This window comes from Acomys minous (assembly GCF_964271855.1).
Source record: "Acomys minous genome assembly, chromosome: 10".
NCBI classification, from domain to species: Eukaryota; Metazoa; Chordata; class Mammalia; order Rodentia; family Muridae; genus Acomys; species Acomys minous.
The window spans coordinates 103,619,515-103,644,076 of NC_140491.1; the positions used below are offsets into that span (position 1 = coordinate 103,619,515).

At 44.1% G+C, this 24,562-nt stretch overlaps 1 protein-coding gene across 2 annotated transcripts in view; it reads left to right on the forward strand.

The window, feature by feature from the left end:
• Positions 1-2,049: 2,049 nt before the first annotated feature.
• Positions 2,050-24,562, forward strand: part of CERS6 (ceramide synthase 6) — a 261,211-nt gene continuing 238,698 nt past the window's right edge. The window contains exon 1 of one of the 2 annotated variants that reach the window (XM_084799434.1): positions 2,050-2,783. In XM_084799434.1, the coding sequence (XP_084655560.1) occupies positions 2,614-2,783 (170 nt within the window). In that variant the 5' untranslated portion in view covers positions 2,050-2,613. The remainder of the gene's footprint in view (positions 2,784-24,562) is intronic. The other variant, XM_084799435.1, reaches the window with a different exon arrangement.

The window sequence follows — 24,562 nt, forward strand, 5'->3', positions numbered from 1 at the left end:
AGAGACAGGAACTATTAGGAGAGAGGAAGAGAAAAATCATATTTGACAATATTTGGCATGATTTTTAAGAAAGACTAAGCCAGTCAGGTTATTATTGTAGCTCATAATACTCACAGCCAGGTGAGATTGGCAATTACCTTCCTAGTCCTGTGCAGAGCATCTTTCAGCACTACAAAAGCTAGCCAGTAGGGATGAAGCCTGCACTTGAGTACCAGGTGGACCTCTCCCCTGTCTATGGCGTAAGTGTGTGGTGTCCTTCAGTGGTAGGGTGTCCTTGTCAAACTCTGGGGGGGTAACCAAAAGCACTGGCATTAGCCTGCAATATTCCAGGGAGGGCCTCTATGGATCTCATTGACCAAAAACTCAAGAAGAGGCAAGCCACTCCTGGCCTGCTACTGGGGGGCACTACTTGACTAGTGAAAGTATTCTCTCCTCCATTATAGAGTAATAATATAGAAATTCCTTTAATATATTTATACCTTAGAAAGCATCCAAAATAGTAGGTTTCCATATGGCTTTTCAGAAAGGCCTTTACTGTCAGTTAGCCCTTGCTGTATTCCCTCCTTTACTCTGCCCTCACATATCCCTTTCCAGTTAATCTTCCTATTCTAATTATCCCCCTTACCCTTTATAATGCTATATTCTATTTACCCTCCCTTGGAACATCCCCCTCTTCCCGGATAGTCACTTACTAACTGCCTAACCTCTGTGGGTATTTTGAATGAAACACACATATCTAAAGGTGAAAAGCTAATGTCCACATACAATAGAAACCACGCAATGTTTGTTTTTCTGAGTCTAGGCTACTTAATTAAGAATGATTGTTTCTAGCTCCATATATTTGCTTGTGATTTTTAACAGCTGAATGAAATTCTATTGTGTCAACGTACCACATCCTCATTAGCCATTTATCATTTGATGGATATATAGGCTACTCCCATTTCAACTTGACACTGTGGCCAAGAGAAGACAGGAGAGGAACATGGACGGAATAGGGGGTTGGGCAGTTGGGGGGGGTAGTTACTCAGATGTGAAGTCCTGGCTTTTACAGATCAGATGGGAGCCTATCTGGGAGGTGGTGAAGGGTGTAAGGTTATGGTTTTAAAATGACTTGGGCAGAATTTGTGATATGAGGTAGGAGGTCCGGAAACAAGGGGAAACAGGGAAGACAATACCTTTCTTTTGGCTTAAGCTGTGGCCACAGGAAGGAAAGGCTTGAAGGAGAGATGAATAATTTGACCATCCAAAAAGAACTGCTGTAGACTGAATTGTGTTCTCCCAAAATTCAGTGTACTAGCAATTGGAGAGAAAGCCCTTGGGGTGTTTCCCTCACCTCGTGAGGGTGAAGCCTTGGTTAGCGCCCTAGCAAGATGATACAAGGGCGCATTCTTTCTGTCACTGGAACAAGAGATTCTACGAGAAGACAGCCACCTGTCAGGAAGGGTGCCTCAGCAGCACACTAGATTCCCTAGTACTTACTCTGGCTTTGGACTTTGCCTCTGGAAGTATGACAAACACATTTTCATCGATTAAGTCTTATCGCCCGAATTAAGGCAAGAACTGACCTTTGCAATCACAGCTGACCTTGAGTCAATTTCAAAGGGTGGAGAAGGCATGAATGAATGGGGAGGCTCAGCAAAGAGTAGGAGGTGAGAAATTGGAGGCCTTGAGAGGTTGGTTTAAAGTGGAGGAGGAGCAGGAATTACGTACCCCCCACCCCCATTACCTACCACGTCCAAATGTGGTTCCCGCAGCACTTTCAGAGGTTAGTGGAACAGTTACTAGTTACTAGAGTCACCATCACCACCACACCCCATCATTAAGCAATTAAGTAATCAATCACGAATGCCTAATTTCTTGTATTATTTCATAAATCAAAATAAGGGGCCTTATTCCTTGGGGAAGCCAGCTCAACGAGAAGCAGTTGTGTAAAACGTGGTAGGAAGGGTCAAGGAGTGGTCACGCTTGGGTTGGAGGCAGAAGTCTCTTGCCAAACCTTCCCCTACCCCCACTCCTCCCCAGTTCCGGATTTTCTTTTCGCGCTGGAGAAGAGATGAGCCTTCCCCCTCCCACTCCTTCCTCCTTTGCCTTTGCGCCCCCTACTTCTTCTGCAGTTCTTTTTTTTCAGTGGAAGCTCGGCCCCTGCCAGCCGCCTTTTCGCCTCCCCGATCTCCGAAAGAGGACGAAAGCGCAGCAATTCCAACTGGGCCGGAGCTGGCGTTCTGACCGTGTGCGAGCCAACTCCGGGCTAGGACAGAGGTGCGGGACGCGCTCCAGGTGCGGGTCCCGAGCTCGAGCGCGGCCCGCAGCCCTCAGGGCGTGGGCTAACCAGCCGCGTGTGCCTCGGTGCTTGACGCGAACGCCAGCCAATCAGGGCGTGCAGCCAGGCTGCCACGTGACAGGCGAGGCGGCCCTTTTTTCCCCAGCGCGGCGAGAGGGAGGAGAGGAGCGGATCCGCGATCCTGAGAGCGCAGCAGCCGCGGAGGAGGCGGCTGCGGGCGGGAGCGGCGGCGGCACGGGCTCCCGGCCAACCCAGCGCTCATCCCCGGCGCCCTGCGCTGCAGAGAGCTTGGAGGAGCGCGGGAGCCGCGACACAGGAGTGGACAAAGCAAGATGGCAGGGATCTTAGCCTGGTTCTGGAATGAACGGTTTTGGCTTCCGCACAATGTCACCTGGGCAGACCTGAAGAACACGGAGGAAGCCACCTTCCCGCAGGCTGAGGACCTTTACCTCGCCTTCCCCTTGGCCTTCTGCATCTTCATAGTGCGGCTCATCTTCGAGAGGTAAGAAGGGCCGGAGCGCCTGCTCTCCTGCACACACGCACACGCGTGCACACTTGCCTGCTCCGTGGCGCACGCCCCCGCGCTCACACCTCCCAACCTTTGTGTTCCCCGTGGGGTCCCCGATTCCTCCGCCGGGCTGGCCTCTGGGGAGCTAGAGAGGGTCCGACTCGCCCGCGGATTTCCTCCCGGGCGCTGCAAAGGGGCCGCCGGGCGCTAGGTCGCCGGCAGCGCTCCACCTTCCCCAGCTTCCTCCTCCTAGAGAGGGGTCGGCGAACAAAGGTGAGCTGCGGCCGGCCGCAGGGAACCGCTGCGTGGGGGCTTGGCAGTCTCCATCAGAGCGATACTCAGCGCTTCCAGGCTAGGCTTCTCCTCCGGGGCTCGCCTCCACCCACCTGACGTCCTGGAACGATGGGGACGCGCGGCCCGGAGGGAGGAGGAGCGCTCACACTCCTCCAGCCCTTCCACTCCCGCACGCACGCGGGAGACCGGGCCGCGCTGCAGAAGAATTTGCCCGGACCTTTGAAAGCTTCTGCTTGCTCTCTGGCTTCCCGTCTGTGACATCAAGTTTTTAGGCCCTCAGTCCTGGGAAGTGGGTGACGACTGCACTTCGGATCCTTAATGGTTCCTTTAAAGGAGGGCAGAACAGGACTGGTGCCCATCATAGGAAACAGTCGTTTGAAATCGATAGTAGGACCCTGTGACTAATCATAAGCTTCTTGCTGGTACCGGAAGACACTTGAAACGTTAAAAGAACTGTCACGTAATTCTGGGTATGAGTTCTAGATTTGGTTAGATCTCTCTCCATTGTATCTATACAAAAACTTGTGTTACTCTTATCGAGTCAGTGTTAAGTCACGAAACTAGATTTTGCCAGCTGTGCATTCAACACACACTCTTGAAACAAAAGCGGCACCACACACTTCTTTTTTTTTTAACTGAAAAAAAAATCGCCTTCCTCTTTCCTCCTCCCACCCCCATTCATCAGTGAAAGCTGAATTTGTTAGATCACAAATAACCCACTTCCACTCTCAGGTCCCTTCCTCCTACCTCCAGCTCACCTTGGCCGCTCCTGGTGTCTTGTTCACTCTTGGTTTGCGGAAAACCATTATTGAGGATGTCAGAATGTATCTTTTGTGTCTTTGTTGCCTGAAATAGCAACAGAGCTTCCTGGGAACAAAAAGAAAAAAAAAAAAGAAGAGTATGTATTAAGGAAGGTGTGTTTTTCAATGGGCAGCATTGTTGCTTGGGAGCTAATTCAGCTGTTGCTGTGCTGAAATTGACTCGCACAAAGGGACAGCCCTTCTGTTTTAACCCGATTGGAACCCAGTGGAGATATGTCATTGATCCTTTCCAGCGCTGAGCCTCGCTTTGAAAAAGCGGTTATGTTTGAAGGCTGCAAATGTTTACTTACAGAGAAAATAGGAACTCGAGCCTTCTCTGCAAAGACAAGCCGACTTTGTGGACTAATAGCTAGCTGCCTGCTGCCTGTGCCGGCACAGTGGAGGGCTCCGCACCTAGCTGCTGGATGGCACCCGAGATGAAATGTATCCCGATTCATTTTTGGGTAGCTGCTTGAAAGGAAGTCTTTAGTTATAGGTCTTGGAAAACAAAAAGCAAGGCAACCGATGAACCATATGTAAACACTACATTTTCCCAGCATTCCTTTCCATTCCCAGTCTGGACTCTTCAGTAGGTTGGAAAAATATTAAAGATGAAGATATCTTGATTTGTACTTGGCTTTCTTTGTATACACACACACACACACACACACACACACACACACACACACACACATACACACACACCATTGATGTAACATCTGAAGACTGAAGATACAGGTTTCTTTTCCCAGAAGAATTTTTTCTTCCTAGCATAATCTCATGACTTGATTTAAGAGTTTATACAGAAGGGTCAACAAGCAGCCTTCAACTGCTAGTCCTACATATTTCCTCGTCTCTCTCTCTCTCTCTCTCTCTCTCTCTCTCTCTCTCTCTCTCTCTGTGTGTGTGTGTGTGTGTGTGTTGTCAAGTCCATTGATAAAGAGTAGAAGACGTTTAATGGACTGTCTAAGAACTGGAGGTTTTTGATTAATGTTCAGAATAGTAATGCAGTGTCACACCTGTGCAGTGCAATGCTGCTGACTTTGGGGAAAGTAACTACTTTGTTTCCACCTCCTGTAGTTGTGACAGATGTGATTTTTTTTAACCGTTCAGACTCAGTTATCTAAAAGCTGGAGAGTAAATATATCTGGAGTTAGAGGTTCTATATCTTTAGGTTTGTTATCAAACCCAAAGTACACAGCTTGCTCTTCAGCTTGTGTCTCATCAAGTGTCAGTGTAGCTGAGCCAGCCCATACTGTTGTCAAAGATACGGCTCATGCTCTGTACCCTTTCCATGTGACGCACAGGAAGTGTTTGCTTTATAGTGTTCTGTAATGGCTAGCATTAAAGAATACCATTGAAAAACGAGGTGCTTCTGTATCGGAGACAATTCATCCAAGAGTCTGCTTTCCTTGTCATTTATTTCAAACTTGATAACACACTAGGAGATCCTTGACTATGCTCAATGGTTACATTTTACTAAATAAAGTGAGTAATGCTCTTACAAAAACAAAAACTATGAACCTGAGTGTGTATTTTTTAGCGTTTCACATCTCTCCCCACACAGAGAAGCACTAATGAGTTGACCGAGTTGAGCCTTGTCAATTCTCATCTTTTTGTTTTTCCTTCCACCTGCTGGGGTGTGATGGAGGAGGCTCTGGTGGCCAGCGCATGTCATTTCCCCCACAGCATATGGAGAACAATATGGTAGCCTGGCATGGCTGATTAAAAATAGAACAGTCTGAGGTCACTAATGAGTCTTTGAAACACTCAGATCTCCCTGGATGTTAGTAGCAGCCTTGTGCTCCCCTTGGCCCTGGGGTGGCAGGGTGGGGGGAAGGCAGGGAGGGGGGACTTGGAACGAACCAGTGTACATGCTACCTGAATAGCAGAGTAGAACGGTTGAAAATACAAATGGCATTGATTCACGCTTTTAATCCCAGCACTTGGGAGGCAGAGGCAGATGAATCTCTGAGTTCCAGGACAGCAAGGGCTACACAGAGAGATCCAGTCTCAGGAGGGGGGTGGGGACAATTATATTATGTTGGTAACTTGATGACCAAAAAATTTAACACTGTCGAATTATCATATAATATACTCCATTTCTTGATTTAATCTTGTTTGTGCTCTTCAGACTGTCTCTGGGAATCATAACAAATGCTTCTTCTAACTTTACTTTTAAAAAATTTGTCATGAATGTGAAAGTTCATTTGAACCCCTGTTCGGAAATAAAACTTCTTGGCATTATTCTTATGAAAGGTAACTTTACTGTATTTTGGTCAGACAGTACTGACCAGAGTCAGCTGCCAACCTCTAGTGAGCATGCGCATGGAGCTCGGCCCAGCTCCTGCCTTAGATTGCTTATTCCTCAAAAGCAAGTGGCCATTACAATTCAACAATGTTTTCTTTTTTAAAAAGATATTTTTTTGTTATGTATGACATAAGAAATCTTTTATTTTTTAAATATCCACATGAACTGACAAAAGGTATATTTGTGCAGTAAGGTGTGGTGCGGTATGCAGTGATAATTACATATCTCTCACCTGAGAAATTTCTTATTTTTTTTTCCCATGTGAATATTTACTCCTGGGAGTTTTTGAGCAGTGTACACAATATTACTTCACACAATTGCCTTCCTATGTAGTAGGTCTTCAAAGGACCTTCCTCCTAACTAACCTTGGCCCACCGTGACCTCTGTCTTCATTCTCTTGTACCTTGTAGCTTCTGGTAACTTCCATTCTACTCTTTGCTAATAGGAGAGAGTCATTATGTAAGGTTGGAATGTATGAGTGTGTGTGTCTGTCCGCATGTGCATGTATACACACATATATGCACACGCGTATGTTTATGAACATATAGTATTTGTTCTCTAAACACCTGGCTTATTTCACTTCATCTAGGTTGCAAATGAAAGTCGTCCTTTTCTTACGGTCAAAGAGCATTGCATTTTGTGTCTATAACTCATTTCTTCACCCATCTGTTGACAGATACTTAGCTGGATGAATTTGGCTGTTACAGTCATGATGCAGTGGCTTTGGTGGTACAGCTCTTTGCTGTTTTTAATTTTTTGGATATGAAAAGGTGGATGGTAGTTGGTAGCTGTGTGGTTGGGCTCTTATCTTACCCTGTCTTTCTGAATCTCTGATTCTTGTGGCTCCCCTGATTTTGAAGATTGGTAATTATTATCTCCTAAGACTGAGGGAAGCTAACCATCATGTTTTGGCAGGCAGAAATAAGCCTTCTTAGAGTAAAGGGGGTTTTCTTTTTCATAGAAATATTCTAGTCAATCATTTAAAAGGTATTTTTTCAGTTGTGTTTTAGAACAAAAGAATCACTTGGGGTGTTATCACTTGTGCTCCAAAATGTTACAACATCCCTGACCAACCCAAAAGGAAGCTTCTACAGAGAGAACAACTGTATGATTTCTTTCAGACCTCTTTTTGTTGGCATCCAGAGCTGAGCTGACACCTAGCTGAGTGAGAAAGCAGTAGCTCACTCCTGACAGAGCACCTCTCAGCGCCACACCACCTGAGGAGTGTCAGTCTTCAGGAGTTGACACTGGCCCAGAGAGCAGTGCTCAGCCCCAGAATGGCTGCCTGTCCCCAAACCATTAGGGTACAGTTGTTTTGGTTTTGCTGAAGGCGATGTCTAGCTGTCTGGCTTCTTACGGTTTATCTTCTCTCTCTGCCTTGCTGATGAATTGAGTAAGGTCCCCTGAGCAGTGAGGGATAGATAGGGAAGAGAAAAGTAAGGGAGTGGGGTGACATGTTCAGGGTGGGGCAATGAGTCAAGGACTACTGTGAAAAAGTCCAGTACTGAAGGATTTTACTATAATGTACCCTTTAATGAAAATGAAGCTAGCCTCAGACACAGTTCAGAGAAGAGGGCTAGCTTTCGCAGGAGTGTTTTCTCTGCGTGAACTCAGTGTTACATATTAAATTCTATAAATGTGCCTTATTTAGCTTATTAGATAATGATGTTATTGAGATTGAAACTGTGGACACCTGCTGTGCCACGGAGAGGCCACGGAGAGTTGATGTGGTTTTTAACCTGGTTGGAAAAAATTGTATTACCGTGGATATTTTGTGGGTAAACAAATACCCTGGACAGTGTTATTTGAAGAAGTTTAGCATAACTCTTTCATTCAGCAAAATAAAAGATTCGCATTATAATGTGGAATAATGTAATCCTTTGTAACAGGCTGAGTTGGGGGTGAAAGGTATGATTCGGTTCTTAACATACACTGCTGTAGGATGGTAGGGGAAGTCTAACACCCTTCCCCAAATGATGTAATGATATTACATGTTATGAAACTAGTGCCCGATGCCACTGGAGGCTTTTGGGCGATGTTCTCTTTTGTCCATGGGGAGGAACGGCTGGATGGTTTTCTCTGGAATTGCTAGCTTGTAGGGTACTTCAGAAGTAGCTGTTTGTTTGTGCTGGAGAAGGGCAGCCAAAGGGGTGTGGGGTTTCAGATGGATTTCTTTCATGGCTTTGCCATGCATCGCCGTATCTTCCTTAAGGTACCCAACTAGGCCTTTTGGACAGGTGCTGGAGACAAAGTGCCCACTGCCTGTGGAAAGGTCTTTAGCCCTTAAGTTTATGCCTTTCTCCCCATTACCAGACAAAACTAGATTTTTCCAAAACAGTAGCTCGTTCTTGCAAAGCAAAACCTCTCAAAATTTTGTTTTTCCCCTTCCATCATTGTCATCATCTCCTTTTTTTCCTCTTCCTCCTCTTCTTCCTCTTCCTCCTCCTCCACCTTCTTTGAGACAGGGTCTCTCTGTGTAGCCTTGGCTGTTCTAGACCCACTTTGTAGGCCAGGCTGGCCTCGAACTCACAGTGATCCTCCTTCCTCTGCCTCTTGAGTGCTGGGATTAAAGGTGTGCACCACCACTCCTGGCTCCTTCCATCTTCATGTGATCACTTCTGAAATACTTTTGAGTCAGGGTATTGGGGCTACAAATTTGCTTTATAGTATTGTCGCAGCACCTTTTGGCCCGTTCTCTTTGTTGTTTAAAGTTAAGCATGCTACCGTCTTACAGCACATCGGTCATTCTGTATGAGTGATACATCAATAATCATTATCCTGAAGATTTTATCCTATAGCTTTTTTTCTCCTTTAAAATTACTCCGTGCTTGGGATGGTGGCATACGTGGTGGCATTCAAGAAGCTGTAGTAGGGGACCAGGAGCTTGAGGCCAACCTGGGCTATGTAAAAAGAGCTTGCCTCAAACCCCAAAGCTGAAGAGAGATTTCTCTAACTTTATCTTAGGTCACCCTTTCTTAATTTAAAATCTTTATTAACTGCTTAAGCCACTTGTCCTACATCGTGGTAGAGCAGCATGGGGTGGTTTCCAGTGTTAGGGGTGCGCCTCCTCTGTAATGCTGAAGATGTTTGGGGTCCTGTGTGCAGGGGTGAGGCTGCCACCTGCTCTCACCATTGCTGCTATTTGATGTTTGACTACAGTAATGATGGCATTGTTAATGAGTAACTCTTTACATTTTGGAAATAATAGTACCAAGTAATATTTATTCTCTAATGAGTTTATTGCTGTATGGGCTTACTTCATTTAATCATCTTCCAAGCCCATGTCGACTAGATGCTAACTTTCACCCAATTTTACAGTTGAAAGTAAGGATTGAGAATTAGGGAAACTAATTCTTTCAGTTAACTCTATCCAACTGAGAATCCAGTAAATTTAGTGGTCCCATGGAAAGCCTGTAGCATGAAGTCATATACTTGGACACATGTGTGCACACATATGGTTTTTATATGCAAATTTTTGCCATTCCATACTATGAATTTGAACACTTCTTTTGTGATTAAACCTACTTACACTATCTTTACACGTTACATCATTCTACAATGACAATGAATTGTTTTTGTTGGATTTAGAGGCTGTTTTCTAGTTCTTGTGGATTAATCTTTCAGTTCCTGTTGACTCCTTTCATTACCTAAAGTCTATTTCTTTATTTTATACACACTGGTGTTTTGTGTGCATGTATGTCTGTACAACAGAAGAGGGCATGGGATCCCATAGGACCGCAATTATGGAAGATTGTGAGCAACCAGGTGGGTGTTGGAAATTGAATCCAGGACCTCTGGAAAAGGACCCATGTCAGCATTGCTACAGCTTGCTATTGATTTCTTAAAGACATGTTTTCTCAAAGTTGCATTTCTAAGTCCCAAGGAATAACTATTCCAGTGTTCTTGGTGGATGCAAGTTGCCAGATAGTTGTATAGAAAGACAGTCATCCTGGGAGGTTTTTGGCAGAGTACAGATTTCATAGGAGACTTGAAGATATTTTCTGTTGGAATATGATTGTGCCAGTCTGCTCCTCAGAATTAACTCATGTCAAACATTGATCAGTTTTGCTTTCCTTGAAGTAATGCACATTTCCTTGTTGGGATGAAGACATGAGATTTTATGGCAGAGAAGTGATCTCCCTCCTCCTCTTCTAGCACGTCTTCCTTCTGCTGCTCTTCTCGCTCTCTATTCCTCCTCCTGGTCCTCCTGCTCCTGCTCCTCCTCCTGCTCCTCCTGCTCCTGGTTCTCCTGCTCCTCCTCCTCCAGCTCCTCCTCCTGCTCCTCCTGTTCCTCCTGCTCTTCCTGTTCCTCCTCCTCCTGCTCTTCTTTTTCCTTCTGCTCCTCCTCCTGCTCCTCCTCCTGCTCCTCCTGGTCCTCCTGCTCCTCCTTCTGCTGTTCCTGTTCCTCTTCTTCCTCCTGCTCCTCCTCCTGCTGCTCCTCCTCCGGATGGTCCTCCTGCTCCTCCTGGTCCTCCTGCTGCTCCTGTTCCTCTTCCTCCTCCTGCTCCTCCTGTTCCTCCTCCTGCTTCTGCTCCTCCTCCTGCTGCTCTTCCTGTGCTCCCCCTCCTCCTGTTCCTCCTGCTCCTGTTCCTCCTCCTGCTCCTCCTCCTGCTGCTCCTCCTGCTCCTCCTCCCCTTCCTCTTCCTCCTTTGAATGGTCTTGTCTTGGTCTGTTTATCTGGTCACAGTTACACTCTTGTATTTCTTCCTGCCTTCTACTTCTCCCTATAAGCATTTTCTCCATTAGGAAGGTTTCAGAGTCTACACAGTAGGGGGATTCCAGCAAGAGGAAATAGTACAACTTGACTCTGTAGTGGAGAGTGAGATAGAGAGTCGGGCTGAGATGAGGGCAGAGCCAGGAAGACTCAATAGCTTTTTCAGGAAGGAACCTTGGAGGCAGGGTCTAAATTCATTTATACTATAATTCTGAACTTTTGATTTAAAAAAGAAAAAGAACTTCAGGGCAGGCGAGATGGCTCAGCTGTTAAGAGCATGTACTGCTATGGCTAAGGATCTGAGTTTGGTTCCCAGCTCTCATGTGGGGTTGGGGAGTGGCCTAGAACAGCCTGTAACTTCTGCCCAGGGGCTCCATTGCCTCTGGCCTCTACAGGCACCTGCACTCACATCTACATACATAATTGAAAATAATAAAGATATATCTTCAAAAATGATAATAAACTAACCCCATAGAAAAATGGCAACTGAAACCACAAGATACCTCCTCATATTTAGTAGAAGTTTTCAGTCCCACCTAATGCCATCATGTTAATTTGGTTTCAACATATGAATTTGGAGAAGGGAGCCACAAACATTTAGACCTTAACAGTAAAAAGGGATTATATACTTTAAAAAATGACTAAAATTAGACCTTTTGTGTTAAGTACATTTTACTCCAGTATAAGAAAAAAAAAATAGAAGATTAAATGACTTTTAAAATGTCACCCACTAGAAGTAACTATCTTCAATGCTCTTGGCTAGGCATCCTCTTGGTGTCAGTTCCCTCAAGCATTAAAATGCGTAAGTAGCTCTCAATTGATGGTTGGGCCTCATCTTTCTGGAATTGGGTGTGTGGAGGGGGAGAGGCAGGAAGAGACACGGAAATCCAGAGAGCATCTTGAGCTACTGGGGTTTTGTGGAAGCCACTTGCTTGTCTCAAGTCATTTTATTCATTTCTTTGGAGATAAGTTCTCATTATGTAGCCATGGCTGGCCTTGAACTCACTAAGTAGACCAGGCTGATCTTGAACTCATAGAGATCCACCTGCCTCTGCCTCCTGAGTGCTGAGATTAAAGGTGTGCGCCACCACTGCCTGGCAAGTCAATTTGTTAATCAGCATGGCAGAGGGAGGGCAAGGCTCTGGAAAAGCACTGTATGTGGCTCCCCAGAGAGGGACCTCAGGGTTACAGAAGAATTCAGTGTGTAGTTCCCCAAAGAGGGCATTCGGGGGTTCTGGAAGAGTACCGTGTTCTCCAGGATCCGAGGACTACAGTAACTGTATCCTGATCAGTACAAGATCCATTGAAAACAGGCCAGGGTCATAGAGAGTAACCGTCGCCTTGGCCACTGATGGTCCTGAGGCAGGTTTGGGAGGGGGGGTGAGATCAGAGTCTCTTGCTTCTTTCCAGAATCACATGCAATTTTCAAGCAAGTGATTAGAACATCTGAATACTTGAATATAATTTTTCTGAAAGCTACATAATGTACACGCTTGGATGTGTCAACAGACATACAGAGGAGTTGTCTCGAAAATCTAATAAAGTGTTTAGTCATTGTAGAAAACTCTACATTCGTTCTTTAATTCATCTATGAGGCAATTTGGGGCATTTTCAAAAAGGATTTCCCCCTCCCACCCCATGTCTTTCAGAATGAACCTCTTTCAGAGTGCTCGTGTGTCCTGTTCAAGCCTTTGCATTTATTATCTCAGAATCAGATTGTGGGGGTGTGGTGGAAATAACAGAATGGTTTTTAATTACGAGGGGGAGACATTCCTTTACCAGGTAATCTCTTTTGCACAGCGACTTAGGACTAACATTTGCTGGGACTTGCCATTGTCTTCATAAATGTCACATCTTATCTGGGAGGTGTTCAGGTTGCAAGCTATTGCCACTTCTCTAAAGCTGGCTGAAAGCATGGCTTCTTCATTTTCCATGTGTTTCTCTTCCCACCCCACCCCCCATTAGTAAAGGTGCTTTAGGGGCACAAGGAAGTCTTAGGGAGAGTGAGAGGGATCCCTTAAAGCAGGGACTAGAAATCCTATCCGGGACTGTTTGGCCAGTGCCAGAAAGAGTTGCCAACTAGTCTGAGTGGCCCTGCTGATCTCTGTTTAATAGATCAGCGTTTCAAAGCAGAGTAAAGTGACTTGGCTGTTTAAGCAGAGCTGCAGTGTGGACACAATAGCTCGAGTGTAGGAAAATGGAGAAAGAAGCAGCCCGTCAGTCACTCGGCGTTGTAGAGATTGTGAGAGTAATGGTTTTGGGTGTCAGGGACTTTATCTTCAGGAGCCTTGGAGGGCTTGGTGGGGGATGGGAGCCCGGACTCATTAGTTCTGTGTGTTTCCTGCACTTAATTAGGCCTGTGTAGCCATAGCTAGAATTAAGAGGAGCACAGATAGATAGCAGGAAGCTTGTAGCACTCGGGTTAAAGTCTGGCCACTCCTTTACCAGATGTGTGGCAGCGGACTGAATTCTCTGGAATTCGTTGCCCTCAACTGAAAAGTTGTGAGTGTGTGCTTGTGTGTGTGTGTGTGGTGGTGGTGGTGGTGGTGGTGGTGGTAGCTGTGCTTGCTTTGTAGTACTTGAGGACTCCATAGGAAAATATATTGCAAGGGGACCCAGTTCAAAACACACATTGTGTCTACTGTAGCTGACACTGTGGTGTAATGTTTAGCACTTACTGGGAAATAATGTTCTGCAGTGGGATTCAGCATGCTGGCATAGTGGGTGGCGTAGTGGGTGGTGTAGTGGAGAGAGGGCACTCTGGGAAGGCTATGCGGCCTGTTTATGTACTTGACCCTGGGACTGAAGGATTTACTTGTTCGGTTGAGTAAATATTTAGAGTGTTAGGACTCGAAGTGCTGATCTTCAGCAGTGTGCCTGGCTGAGGGGGAGGATGCAGGCTCTTCCCCTCCAACTATCTGTAATGAGTTTTGTGTACCAAAGACTGCTTTTTGGTCACACAGAAGTGATACATTTTGAAGAAGTGTTGGGCAGCTATGAGCCACATCAAACCTGGTTCCCTGCTTCCTGCACCTTTAGCCAGAGCTCCTGGGAGAAGTCTTTCTCTAGAGTGTGCTAAGGGAACTCCATTCCTGTCAGCAGCAGGGAGTCTCAGCCTACTTCCCACCTCTGATCTCACCCTGAAGATTCTGTTTTATTGCCCACAGTCCCAAGGGCAATGGGCTGGTTTTACAACCACTGGTAATAGCAAATATAAAACCTGGCATTCGTATTGAGTTAGGTTTAGACTCTGCCACTTACTAGCTACACACCCAGAAGCAAGTTAACCCCTCCTCCAAAACATGGTTTCTGTTTAGAACTTATGTAGTTAGTATGAGGTTGGGATCAGATTGCCTGGCTCGCTGGAGGAGTAGCTGCTCTCCCTGCAGGTTTATGCAGGTATGCCATGCACACCTGTCTCCTCACAGTCACCTCCTGGGGGCTGTGGTGGAACTCTGATCTCTAGACGGTAGGCTTAGCTGACCAGACTCTGCATGATGAGCACATACTCAGATCCCCTTGTGCTACAGACCTAGTCTCACCTCGGCAGGGCTGTCTGCACTCCCACACGAATTACACGTTCCCTATTCTCTTCTTCTTTCTTAGGCTTATCTTCTGGGGATATTCTGGATTGTTCTAGTGGTAGCTGTCAGAAGACAACCCTAGAGGCTTCATGAATAATGGGCCCTTAACTACTTCCCACTCATGTGATACAGTTTGCTGGGCTTGGGCATTAACAAGCAGATAGCTCAGAGGTCCTTTTCTCTTGCTAATGCCTCCCAGAAACAGGAAAGCAGTGAGAACCACACCAACTGATTCCTTTCAGGATTTGCTGTCCTGTGGATTACTTCCTTTTCATGCTGAAGAAGAAAAGAAATAGGGCTAGAGAGATGGCTCAGTGGTTAAGAGTGTACCCCCCTCTTGCAGAGGAAGGAAGCTCTGTTCCCAGCACTCAGGTTGGGTGGCTCACAGCTGCCTGGAACTCTTTCTTCAGGATATCTGGTGCCCCACTCTGGTCTCTGCAGACACTGTACTCATGTGTACACACACACACACACACACACACACACACACACACACACACACACACTTAAAAATATTAAAATTTAAAAAATGATTCATTCTAGTACTATTGAGATAATGTTTATAAAAAATCACAAGCATTCAGTGTGGGCTGGAAAGAATATGGCTGTGTCTTGTCTGTTAGAGTAAAAGATGTGTACCCCCATACTTGTTCTTGCAGTGTGTGTGTGTGTGTGTGTGTGTGTGTGTGTGTCTAACCTCACCTGATTCCAGAAATGCAGAAGGGATTTGCTCTCAGCCACGGGCATTTTTCCAACTAGCCATAATTTAAACATAATTTGTAACTGTCTGGCCATGTAAACAATTCTTTACATTTGCCACATTTTGAGAATGGCAGAATGGTTGAGGTGACACAGCATTCGTGGTGGGCTGTCTTCTAAATGAGGAAGTGAGGCAGCGATGAGACCACGCTTCTTACAGTGGCAAGTCCGAAAATTGCCTTCGCCGTAATTCAGCGGAATCAAGAACTTTCTACTCTGAAAGAAGGTGAAACTCACTCCTTCAAAGCTAGTCCAGTCTTTTGTGGTTAAGACAGTAGTGGGGTACTGAGGTGAGAATGGGGTACGGACAGCTTGCCTGCTGTACAGGGGAATCTATTATTTGCAGGTTGTTAAAAGCAAAACAAAACAATAAAACTGACTCAAAGTTGCTACGCACCCAGGGAAGCCAGTTCTAAACGCAGACACGTGAAAGTGTACCCCATAACATCACTGCCATGCGTTGTCTGGGACACGCGGAATCCGAAGACCACACTGAGAAATAATGGCAGGGAGCTCTAGCTCTCTTTAGATGGACATATCAAGATAGTAAGGCCCAGAGGCCCAGAGGGACTTGGCACTCGGGTCCTGGCAGAGGCTGCCATCTGCAGACAGTGTCTCTGTGGCGTGACCCTCAGTGCAGGCAGAACTAGACTCATCATGCTGTACCACTAAAGCACAAGTGTGTCCCAGCTAGGGGGATTCGCACAGTGGAACCGGTTACATTGCCTCATCCCACACAGACCCAGAGTGACCACAGAAATGCGACTCAGTGCTGACTGAGTTGCGTGCCTGCCCCATTGTCCAAGTGCCATGACTTGCGACTTAATTTTTTTTTTTTAAATGAAAAGTATCAAAAGGCTTCCTAAAGTATGACGTGTGGTTCTGGAGAACAGAACTCATACTTCAGATGCCCAGGGCCACTCCTCTGAGTCCTGGCTTCTTCCCACATGTAGACCCCGTGACACTGAAACCATATACTCTTTTATCCGGTCGTCCCTGCGGCGTGTTCCATCTTGCTTGTTAAGTGGTTTGTTCGGCAGCCACACTCAACTGGCTGCTTGTGGCCTGTAAAGGGAACGAGAGAGTGTACAAAAATAGACACCCAGGTGGCGATTGTCCACCAGCTGTTATTTCTGAGGCAGGGGCAGGCCAGCAAACACAGTGTTGCCTATATGTTTTGTGAGTCTGATACTGTTAAGCTTCATAGTGCATGGACTCTGGCTTTTGCGAGAGTTAGGTACCTGCATTTATTTGAAAAAAACCATATTCTTTAAACAAACATGTCAACAGGAAGGGGCGAAGTGCTATGAGACACCAGCCATTCTGAGGTTGTCCCCCCTCGGAGACAGCTTTAACTGTAGTTCTGTAAGTAGGATCTGGGCTGACCACTGTCAGCGCTTGTGCCCTACCTCAGCTGTCCTCAACTGGCATAGTGTCAACTCAAACCATGTTAAGACTGGGAGGAGGGCAGCTAGTGGCCAGCAGCTGGGATTTGTCCATCCCCCTTCACCTCCCCACGCCCTCACCCCCCACCTCCCCGCCAACTTTTGACAGCTGTATCCCACTTAGTTGCTATTATAAATCTTAATTCCCCTCTTGCTTAAAATATGTTATGTCATCAAATCTAAAGTGTATGGGGGCGGGGGTGGGTGGTGGTGGGTGGTGCATGAAGCCAACCTGAAGGGACTCTCGTCACCTTCTGGCCCTCAGCCCTGTTTGCTAGCTGTTCCGTTAGCACCTGCATTTGCTGGAACAATGACACGTGGGCCTGATCTGCGGACAGAGTGAGTTACTAGGAGCTTTCAGCACAGCTCTCGTTAACCTCTACATTAAGTTTGTTTTTATGTTTAGAAAATGTAATAAATAACATGGAGTAATGTTTTCAGATATAACTTCATGGTTTTGGGTCTTTTGGTTTTTTTTTTTGTTTTGTTTTGTTTTTTTCCTGACAAGAAAAGGAAATGCAGCTCGTTGCTGTTTTCCACAATTTTGAAATGACAGATTTTTGCTTGACAAACAGTTTTCTCTCTTTTCGGAGCCGAAGATGAGACAAAGAAATGTTGCACTGAAAGCAGAAGTGAGCCAGGGGTGGTGGTGCAGGCCTGCAATCGCAGCCCTCAGGGAGGCAGAGGCAGGTGGATCTCTGCGAGTTGGAGGCCAACCTGGTCTACATAGTTACTCCAGGACAGCCAATGCTATACAGAGAAACCCTCTCTTGAAAACAAACAAACAAAAAAAGAAAAACTAAATGAACAGAAAACCCCAAACAAATAAAAAAGAAAAAGGAAACAAAGAAAGAAAAGAAGGAAGCAGAAGTAAGGTTGGGAGCTTTCCTGCCTATCAGTCCCCACTCCATTTCTTTTAGCCAGTGTCTAAACGTTTACTCAATATTCCGGTAATCTGAGGGATAGTAAGCCTTTCAGGTTGTCTAAAGTGTGCCTAAGTTGGATGCACATGATCCTGGGAACTTTTAATCTGGCCTGTCCTAACAGTCCACCTAACAGCGAGGGTGCTACTTCAAATGGGAGCTATAAATGTAGGTAGCTAGGGTGATGGATTTTGGAGAGAAAACGGAGATGTACTTGCCTTTGTAAGTGGAGTTAAATACATTATTTCTTGTCCTGAGGCCAGTGCTCAGATTTGGAGAAAGTGAGACACAGAACAAGAAAGGAAGTGAGAAAGAGGACATTGAGTTTTCTTTTTCTTTTTTTTTTCTTTTTGGTTTTTAGTGTGTGCCAAAGCCAAAAAGGCTTAGAGCTCTGACTTGGACCAAAAATTGGTGGAACCCTGGTTCAGTATACCTGGTGGGTATTAGCATTACGTGTAAACCCCAGGTCACAAATGTGTAGTCTTCTAATAAACAATTGTATGATATGGTTTTAGTCTATATGTACAGGACACATTACAGAAACATGTAAAAACGTATGCCTGACTGAAGAGATCCCCACAACAAAGTTAGACAAGAGACAGAACACTGTTAGTATCCTTTCTCATAAACTTCCTCTTGCTAGTATGGACCAAGGTGTATAAGTTAAGGAAAAATAAAATCCAGTGTGTGAAGATATACAGCCTAATATATCCAACAAAACCCAGGATTCTACTCAAAGCCTTTGGTTTCCTGTGAAGGACGATGTGGGCTCAGGCCCTGGGCACCACCAAAAACTGAATCTTTTCTTTACACACACACACACACACACACACACACACACACACACACACACACACGAGAGAGAGAGAGAGAGAGAGAGAGAGAGAGAGAGAGAGAGAGAGAGAGAGAGAGAGGCGGGGGGGGGGGGGAGGGAGAATGTGCTAGTGTTTCTGTAAAAAAAAAAATCTAATTAGCATTTGACTATCAAATGTTGTGGCTGGGGATTTAGCTCTGTGTAGAGTGCTGTCACAAAGACCCGGATTCCATTCCTAATACCACCAGCAGGGAGCAAAATAAAGATATTATTTTAGAAGAGGATGGGAAGAGGATGTGAGACTGAGCAAATGAGAAAGAACCAGTTAAAATACTCGTTTTTCTTTCTTGTTTAAATTCATTATATTATGCAGTTTTGAGACTGCCCTACATGTGTACTGTTTTAAGATCATTTTCTCCCTTTTCTCTTCCATTTCAATTCCTCCCATGTTGCCACCCCCCCCCCCCCCATATAATTCAAGACATTTCCATCTTTAACGATTAGATTATTGTTAGACACACAATACACACATATGTATATATAAACCCAACCTGCTGAGTCCATTTAGTGTTGCTCATGTGTATATGTGTTCAGGGCTGACGTCTTGGAATCTGATGATAACCTGTCCGGGGCTTGTCCCCAGAGAAGACTGAGTTTCCCTCTCTGAGCAGCCACTAATTGCCTGAGTTCCTTTAGCTGGGATGGGGTGTTATGGTGCTGTCCATGTGCGGATCCTGCTTAGGTGATGATGTTGCTGAGATTTCATGGGTGCCGCTTCCCTGCCACATATTACTTTAGTATCTCATGGCAGACATCCTGGTCCTCTGGTGTTTACAATTTTTCTGCCCCTTCCCTTTGGATGTGCATTTAGGCGTAGGAGGCTGTGTTGTGGTGCATCAGTTGGGGCTGGGCACCCAATAGTCTATTGTTCTCTGTATTTTGACTCATTGTGTATTTCTGTAACGATCTCCAAATCTATTTTTCTTATTTAGCTTCTATACTGAGAACATATTACAATGAATGCCTTGTAAATGAGATGCCTTTTAAAGAGATAAAAGTATTGTGTCTTTGTATCCTTTCTTAAAAACAAAAACAAAAACAAAAACAGAACAAGAAGCCAAGAAATGAAGGGTGTTAACAGAGGGTGTGAGGTGTGTGTGTGTGTGTGTGTGTGTGTGTGTGTGTGTGTGTGTGTTGACTGATTCAGGGCTGCACACTTTCTCATAGAAAGTGAATTACTCAAAGCTATCATAAACCTTGATTTGGTATTCTGAATATGTTAAAACACTTCTGTTTGAAAATAAGTGCTTAGCGACACCACATGCTGGCAAGGATGTGGAGAGAGAGGAACACTCCTTCATTGCTGATGGGAATGCAAACTAATACAACCACTTTGGAAATCTATCTGGTGCTATCTCAGAAAACTGGGAATAGGGCTTCCTCAAGACCCAGCTATTCCACTCTTTGGAATATACCCAGAAGAGCACACAACATGAACGTTTGCTCAACCATGTTCATAGCAGCCTTATTCATAATAGCCAGAACATGGAAATAGCCTAAATGTCCCTCAGTAGAAGAATGGATAAAGAAACTGTGGTGCATTTACACTATGGAATACTACTCAGCTATTAAAAACAAGGAATTCCTGCAATTTGTGGAGAAATGGATTGAACTAGAAATGATCATAATGAGTGAGTTAACTCAGAAGCAGAAAGTCTCAAATGCTATATACTCACGTATAACTGGACACTAGGGCAAGGGGCATGTCCCATGAAAGCCTTCACCTACCAGGAAAGTGGGATAGCTGTGAGGACATCCTATTGGAACTCTAGGTGAGAGAAGTATGGGAGAATGGGGAAATAGTAGGATCCAGTAGGTCCTAGAAACCTACAAGAAGAACACTATGACAGGCAGATCTGGGCCCAGGGGTTCTGCTCAAACTATGACACCAACCAAGGACAATACGTGCAGTAAACATCGAACCCCTACCCAAATCCAGCCAAGGGACAGGACATTCTCCACAGATGAGTGAAGAGTAGGGACTGACTTTCTCATGAACTCTGGTGCCCCATATTTGACCACATCCCCTTGATGGGGAGGCCTGGTGGCATTGGGGAAGGATAGCAGGTTACCAAGAAGAGACTTTATACCCTATGATAATATACAGGAGGAGGAGGAGGTCCCCCTCAGTCACAGTCATAGGGGAGGAGAATAGGGTGAAAGTGGGAGGGAGGGAGGAATGGGAAGATAGAAGGGATGGGATAACAATTGAGATGTAATATGAATGAATTAACAAATAATAAAAAAAAGTGGAAAAAAAGAAAATAAGTGCTTAGGACTGTACTATTTTGCATTTAAAAGTTATACTCCACTTAAAAACATGCATTTCTCTTTATTTAAGAGAAGTTTTCTGTTCTGTATTTGTTTATATCTTCAATCTAAATAATAACAAATGTCAATAATGATTAAGAATGCTTCCAGATATTAATACTCAGATATTAATGTTGGAAACATTTTGAATGTTTAAAATTATAACGCCTTTAAGCATTGTTTAAGATATTACTTTATATGTCTTAAATCTCACTGGGTGGTGGCGGCTCATGCCTTTAATCTCAGCACTTTGACGGCAGAGGCAGGTAGATGTCTGTGAGTTCAAGGTCAGCCTGGTCTACAGAGTGAGTGCCAGAAGAGTCAAAGCTATCCACAGATCAACCGTGTCTCGAAAAGCAAAAAATAAAGTAAAATAAGATTTTTATAAGTGCCTGTGATTTCAATGCAGAAAATAAAATAAAGTTGTGATTTTCATTGTTTCTTCAATTCTTGCCTTACATGTGACCAGTATTAGAAGTTAATATGTTTACATCTTGGTAGAACCCAGCCATTTATTTACTTGTGTATAAGACATATGAATTGATATAAAAGTTATTTAAAACATGAATGACATACCCTGAGTTCTGCAATAAAACTTAGCCCATCTTTCAGCTTAGCATTTCCAATGCTGGCGAGCGTAGAACAGTGATATTCTTTTTAGTCTGATACGGTATTCCATCACGTGCCAGCTTCACAGTTCATTCAGATACTCTGTAAATGCTTTCAGAAGCAATGTTAGAACTTATTATATATGGATTTGCTTGGTACTGACCTGTCAACTCCAAACTAACACACAGAGGTAAAATTGCTGGGTCAGAATATGTGCACGGCTAAAATTGCTAATGTTGTCAGAGCCTTTGAAGAAACGGTGTGCCAATTTATGCTCCCTCTCAGTACTGTGTGAGGAAGCCCATTCCCCACATGCCTCCTACCTTGCTGGATTTGGTCTATAAGGAAAACAGCCTTCCAGTCCTGATACATCAGCACGCCTTTCTGCTTAAGTAAACATTTGGTTTTTATGCTGTGTATTAAGGTTTTTAGACCTGAACGAAATTGTTCAAATATGGAGGAAAGGTAAACTCTAATGCCAGGGACATTCATTTTCATATCTCTTACACTAAGTGATTCTTAATGTTTTATCTTTTTTGCCATCTAGTAGGCAAAATAGATTGTAGCTATCATGACACATTGCCCTGTGTCTTTGAACATGCACTTATCTCTAATAATAAAGATATCCCAGGGAGGCTTATTAAAAGTAAATGTTTGAAGATAAGTTTATGTTGTAGAATATTTTTATTTTTCTTCTATTGGGAATGGATGGATAGCTCTAAAGCTCTACAAACTTTACTTGCTCCTTATGGATTTGGTAAGATTGTTGGAAAAAAGAAGACTATGCATTTAGATTTAATGATTAAATTTTATGGCTGTATAAAATACAAGACTAGAAGTGACAAAGGGTTGATAATATGAAATGGTTTTCTGGGTGTTTTATGGAAATTGTCGCTAAGGGTTTGAACTAGGAAACCAACATTTATAAGTAGTAACTATATGATTGTTTGGCCTCATTCTTCTTGCTAGCTAAGTAGACCTAAGACAACAGGTTAAAATGACTTTAAATATATGACATATTGTTTGTTAAGTAAATGATTGCAGGTGAAGTTTCAGGGCTCGGATTACACACTACACCGTGCTGTATTGTCATTATTATTTATTTCTATTTCTCAGGTATAGAAAGAAGGAGTAGTATAAGTGGTCGTCAGTTATATCTTGCTCAAGCCACAAAAAAGAAATCATGGTGCAGTAATTTCGAACAAGAATAGTTCCTATAGGTTCAATACATTTGAAAACTTGGTCCCTAGTTGGTGGAAACATTTGGGAAGGATTAGGAGGTGTGTCACTGTGGGCAGGCTTTCAGGTTTCTTGTCATTTCCAGTTAGCTTTCTCTCTCTCTCTGCCTAGTGGTTGTGGATCAAGATGTGAGCTCTCGGCTGTTCCTTTGCTCCAAAACCATTGACTCTAACCTTCTGAAAATCTTAAGCCAACTTAACCTTGGCTGTGGTGTTTTATCATGGCCATATAAAAGTAACTAAGACACAGGGCTTCTAACTGTTACATGAACTGACATTTGCCCTGGAGCCTTCTTTCCTATCCTGTGTCATCACGCTAGCCCAGTGCACTTCCTCAGAAGGTAGAAGATGCTGAGAGGAACAATGCAGGTGTATTGCTTTTCTTGTGACAAAATACCTGATACAAGCATTTTCAGAAGGATGGGTTTATTTTCACTCATAGTTGAAGTTATGGGTATAGTCTGTGTCTGCAGGAAGGGAATAGCAGCAGGAGCTAGAGACAGTGGTCACATGGAATCCATAGCCAGGACCAAAGACAGGCAAGTGCTCATGCTCAGCCATCTTTCTCTTTTTTAATTCAAGACTAGGACCCCTAAATGTATTACCCATATTTTGGGTGTGTCTGCCCACCTCAAGTAATCCAGTCTGGAAATTCCCTCAAGTACTTGCCCAGAACTTTATCTCCAAGGTCATTCAAGATCCTTCTGACAGTCAGCATTACCCATCACAGCGTGTGTCTCATTAAAAACAGAAGTGCCCATCAGTAAAATAGGAGCGTGGGCAAATGATTGAAATTAAGAGTCCTACTCAGAGATAGCCTTCGAAGCTCTTTGTATACATATTCAAGAATATTTGTCAGTTTGAGATGCTGTAACAAGGGGCTGGAGAGATGGCTCAGTGGTTAAGAGCACTGCCTGCTTTTCCAAAAGACCTGGGTTCAATTCCCAGTGCCCACATGGCAGCTCACAACTGTCTGTAACTCTAAGATCTGACACCCCTACACCAATGCACGTAAATTAAAATTAAATAAAATATTTAAAAAATTTTTAAAAAGATGCTGTAACAAGATATCATAATATAATGAGTGATTTAAACAACATGTAATTTTCACAGTTCTGAGGCTGGGAAATACAAGGTCAAACTACTGGAAGATCTAGTGTACAAGTAAGAACTCTGGCTTGCACATGGACTTATTTTTGGTAACAGGGAAATGGGAGAAAGAGAAAGGAAAGGAAAGTGTGTGTGTGTGTGTGTGTGTGTGTGTGTGTGTGTGTGTGTGTGTGTGTAGGGAAATTTTCTTATGTCATATCTTTAAGAACACTTTCACTAGTCCCATTAAAGATGGTTCCTCTCTCATCTCTTAATTACCATCGATATCCCCATCTTATAATATCTTCACAATGAAAATTAAGCTGAATAAATTGGCACCTGTTTGTCATCTTTATGCCCCTCACTGTCTGGACAGGCTTTAATCAGATGTAGCTTAGTTAGTTGCTTCTCTTTCTACTTTCCACCTCAAATTTGAGTTGTCGTTTCTTATCTGTTTTCATATTTTGCCTTTTAGAGTTGTCCCTTGTTTTGTTCTTTATAATGATTTTATTCAGTATGTATAATGGAATTTTTTTTTTCAAAATCCTTGATCCAGGTTGAACTAATTTTAATGCAAGAAAGGAGAACATTCATTTTAATGTTAGAAATGAGAACTCTATATTTAGTTTTCTTCTCCTAGTTGGCTAGTTTTCCCCTCAAGACAAGATTTCTCTGTGTAGCCCTGGATGTCCTGGACTCACTCTGTAGACCAGGCTGGCCTCGAACTCACAAAGATTTGCTTGCCTCTGCCTCCCAAGTTCGAGAAATAAAGGTGTACACCACCACGGCCCGGCTTCCTCTTTGTTTTGAAGTTCTGCTTTTA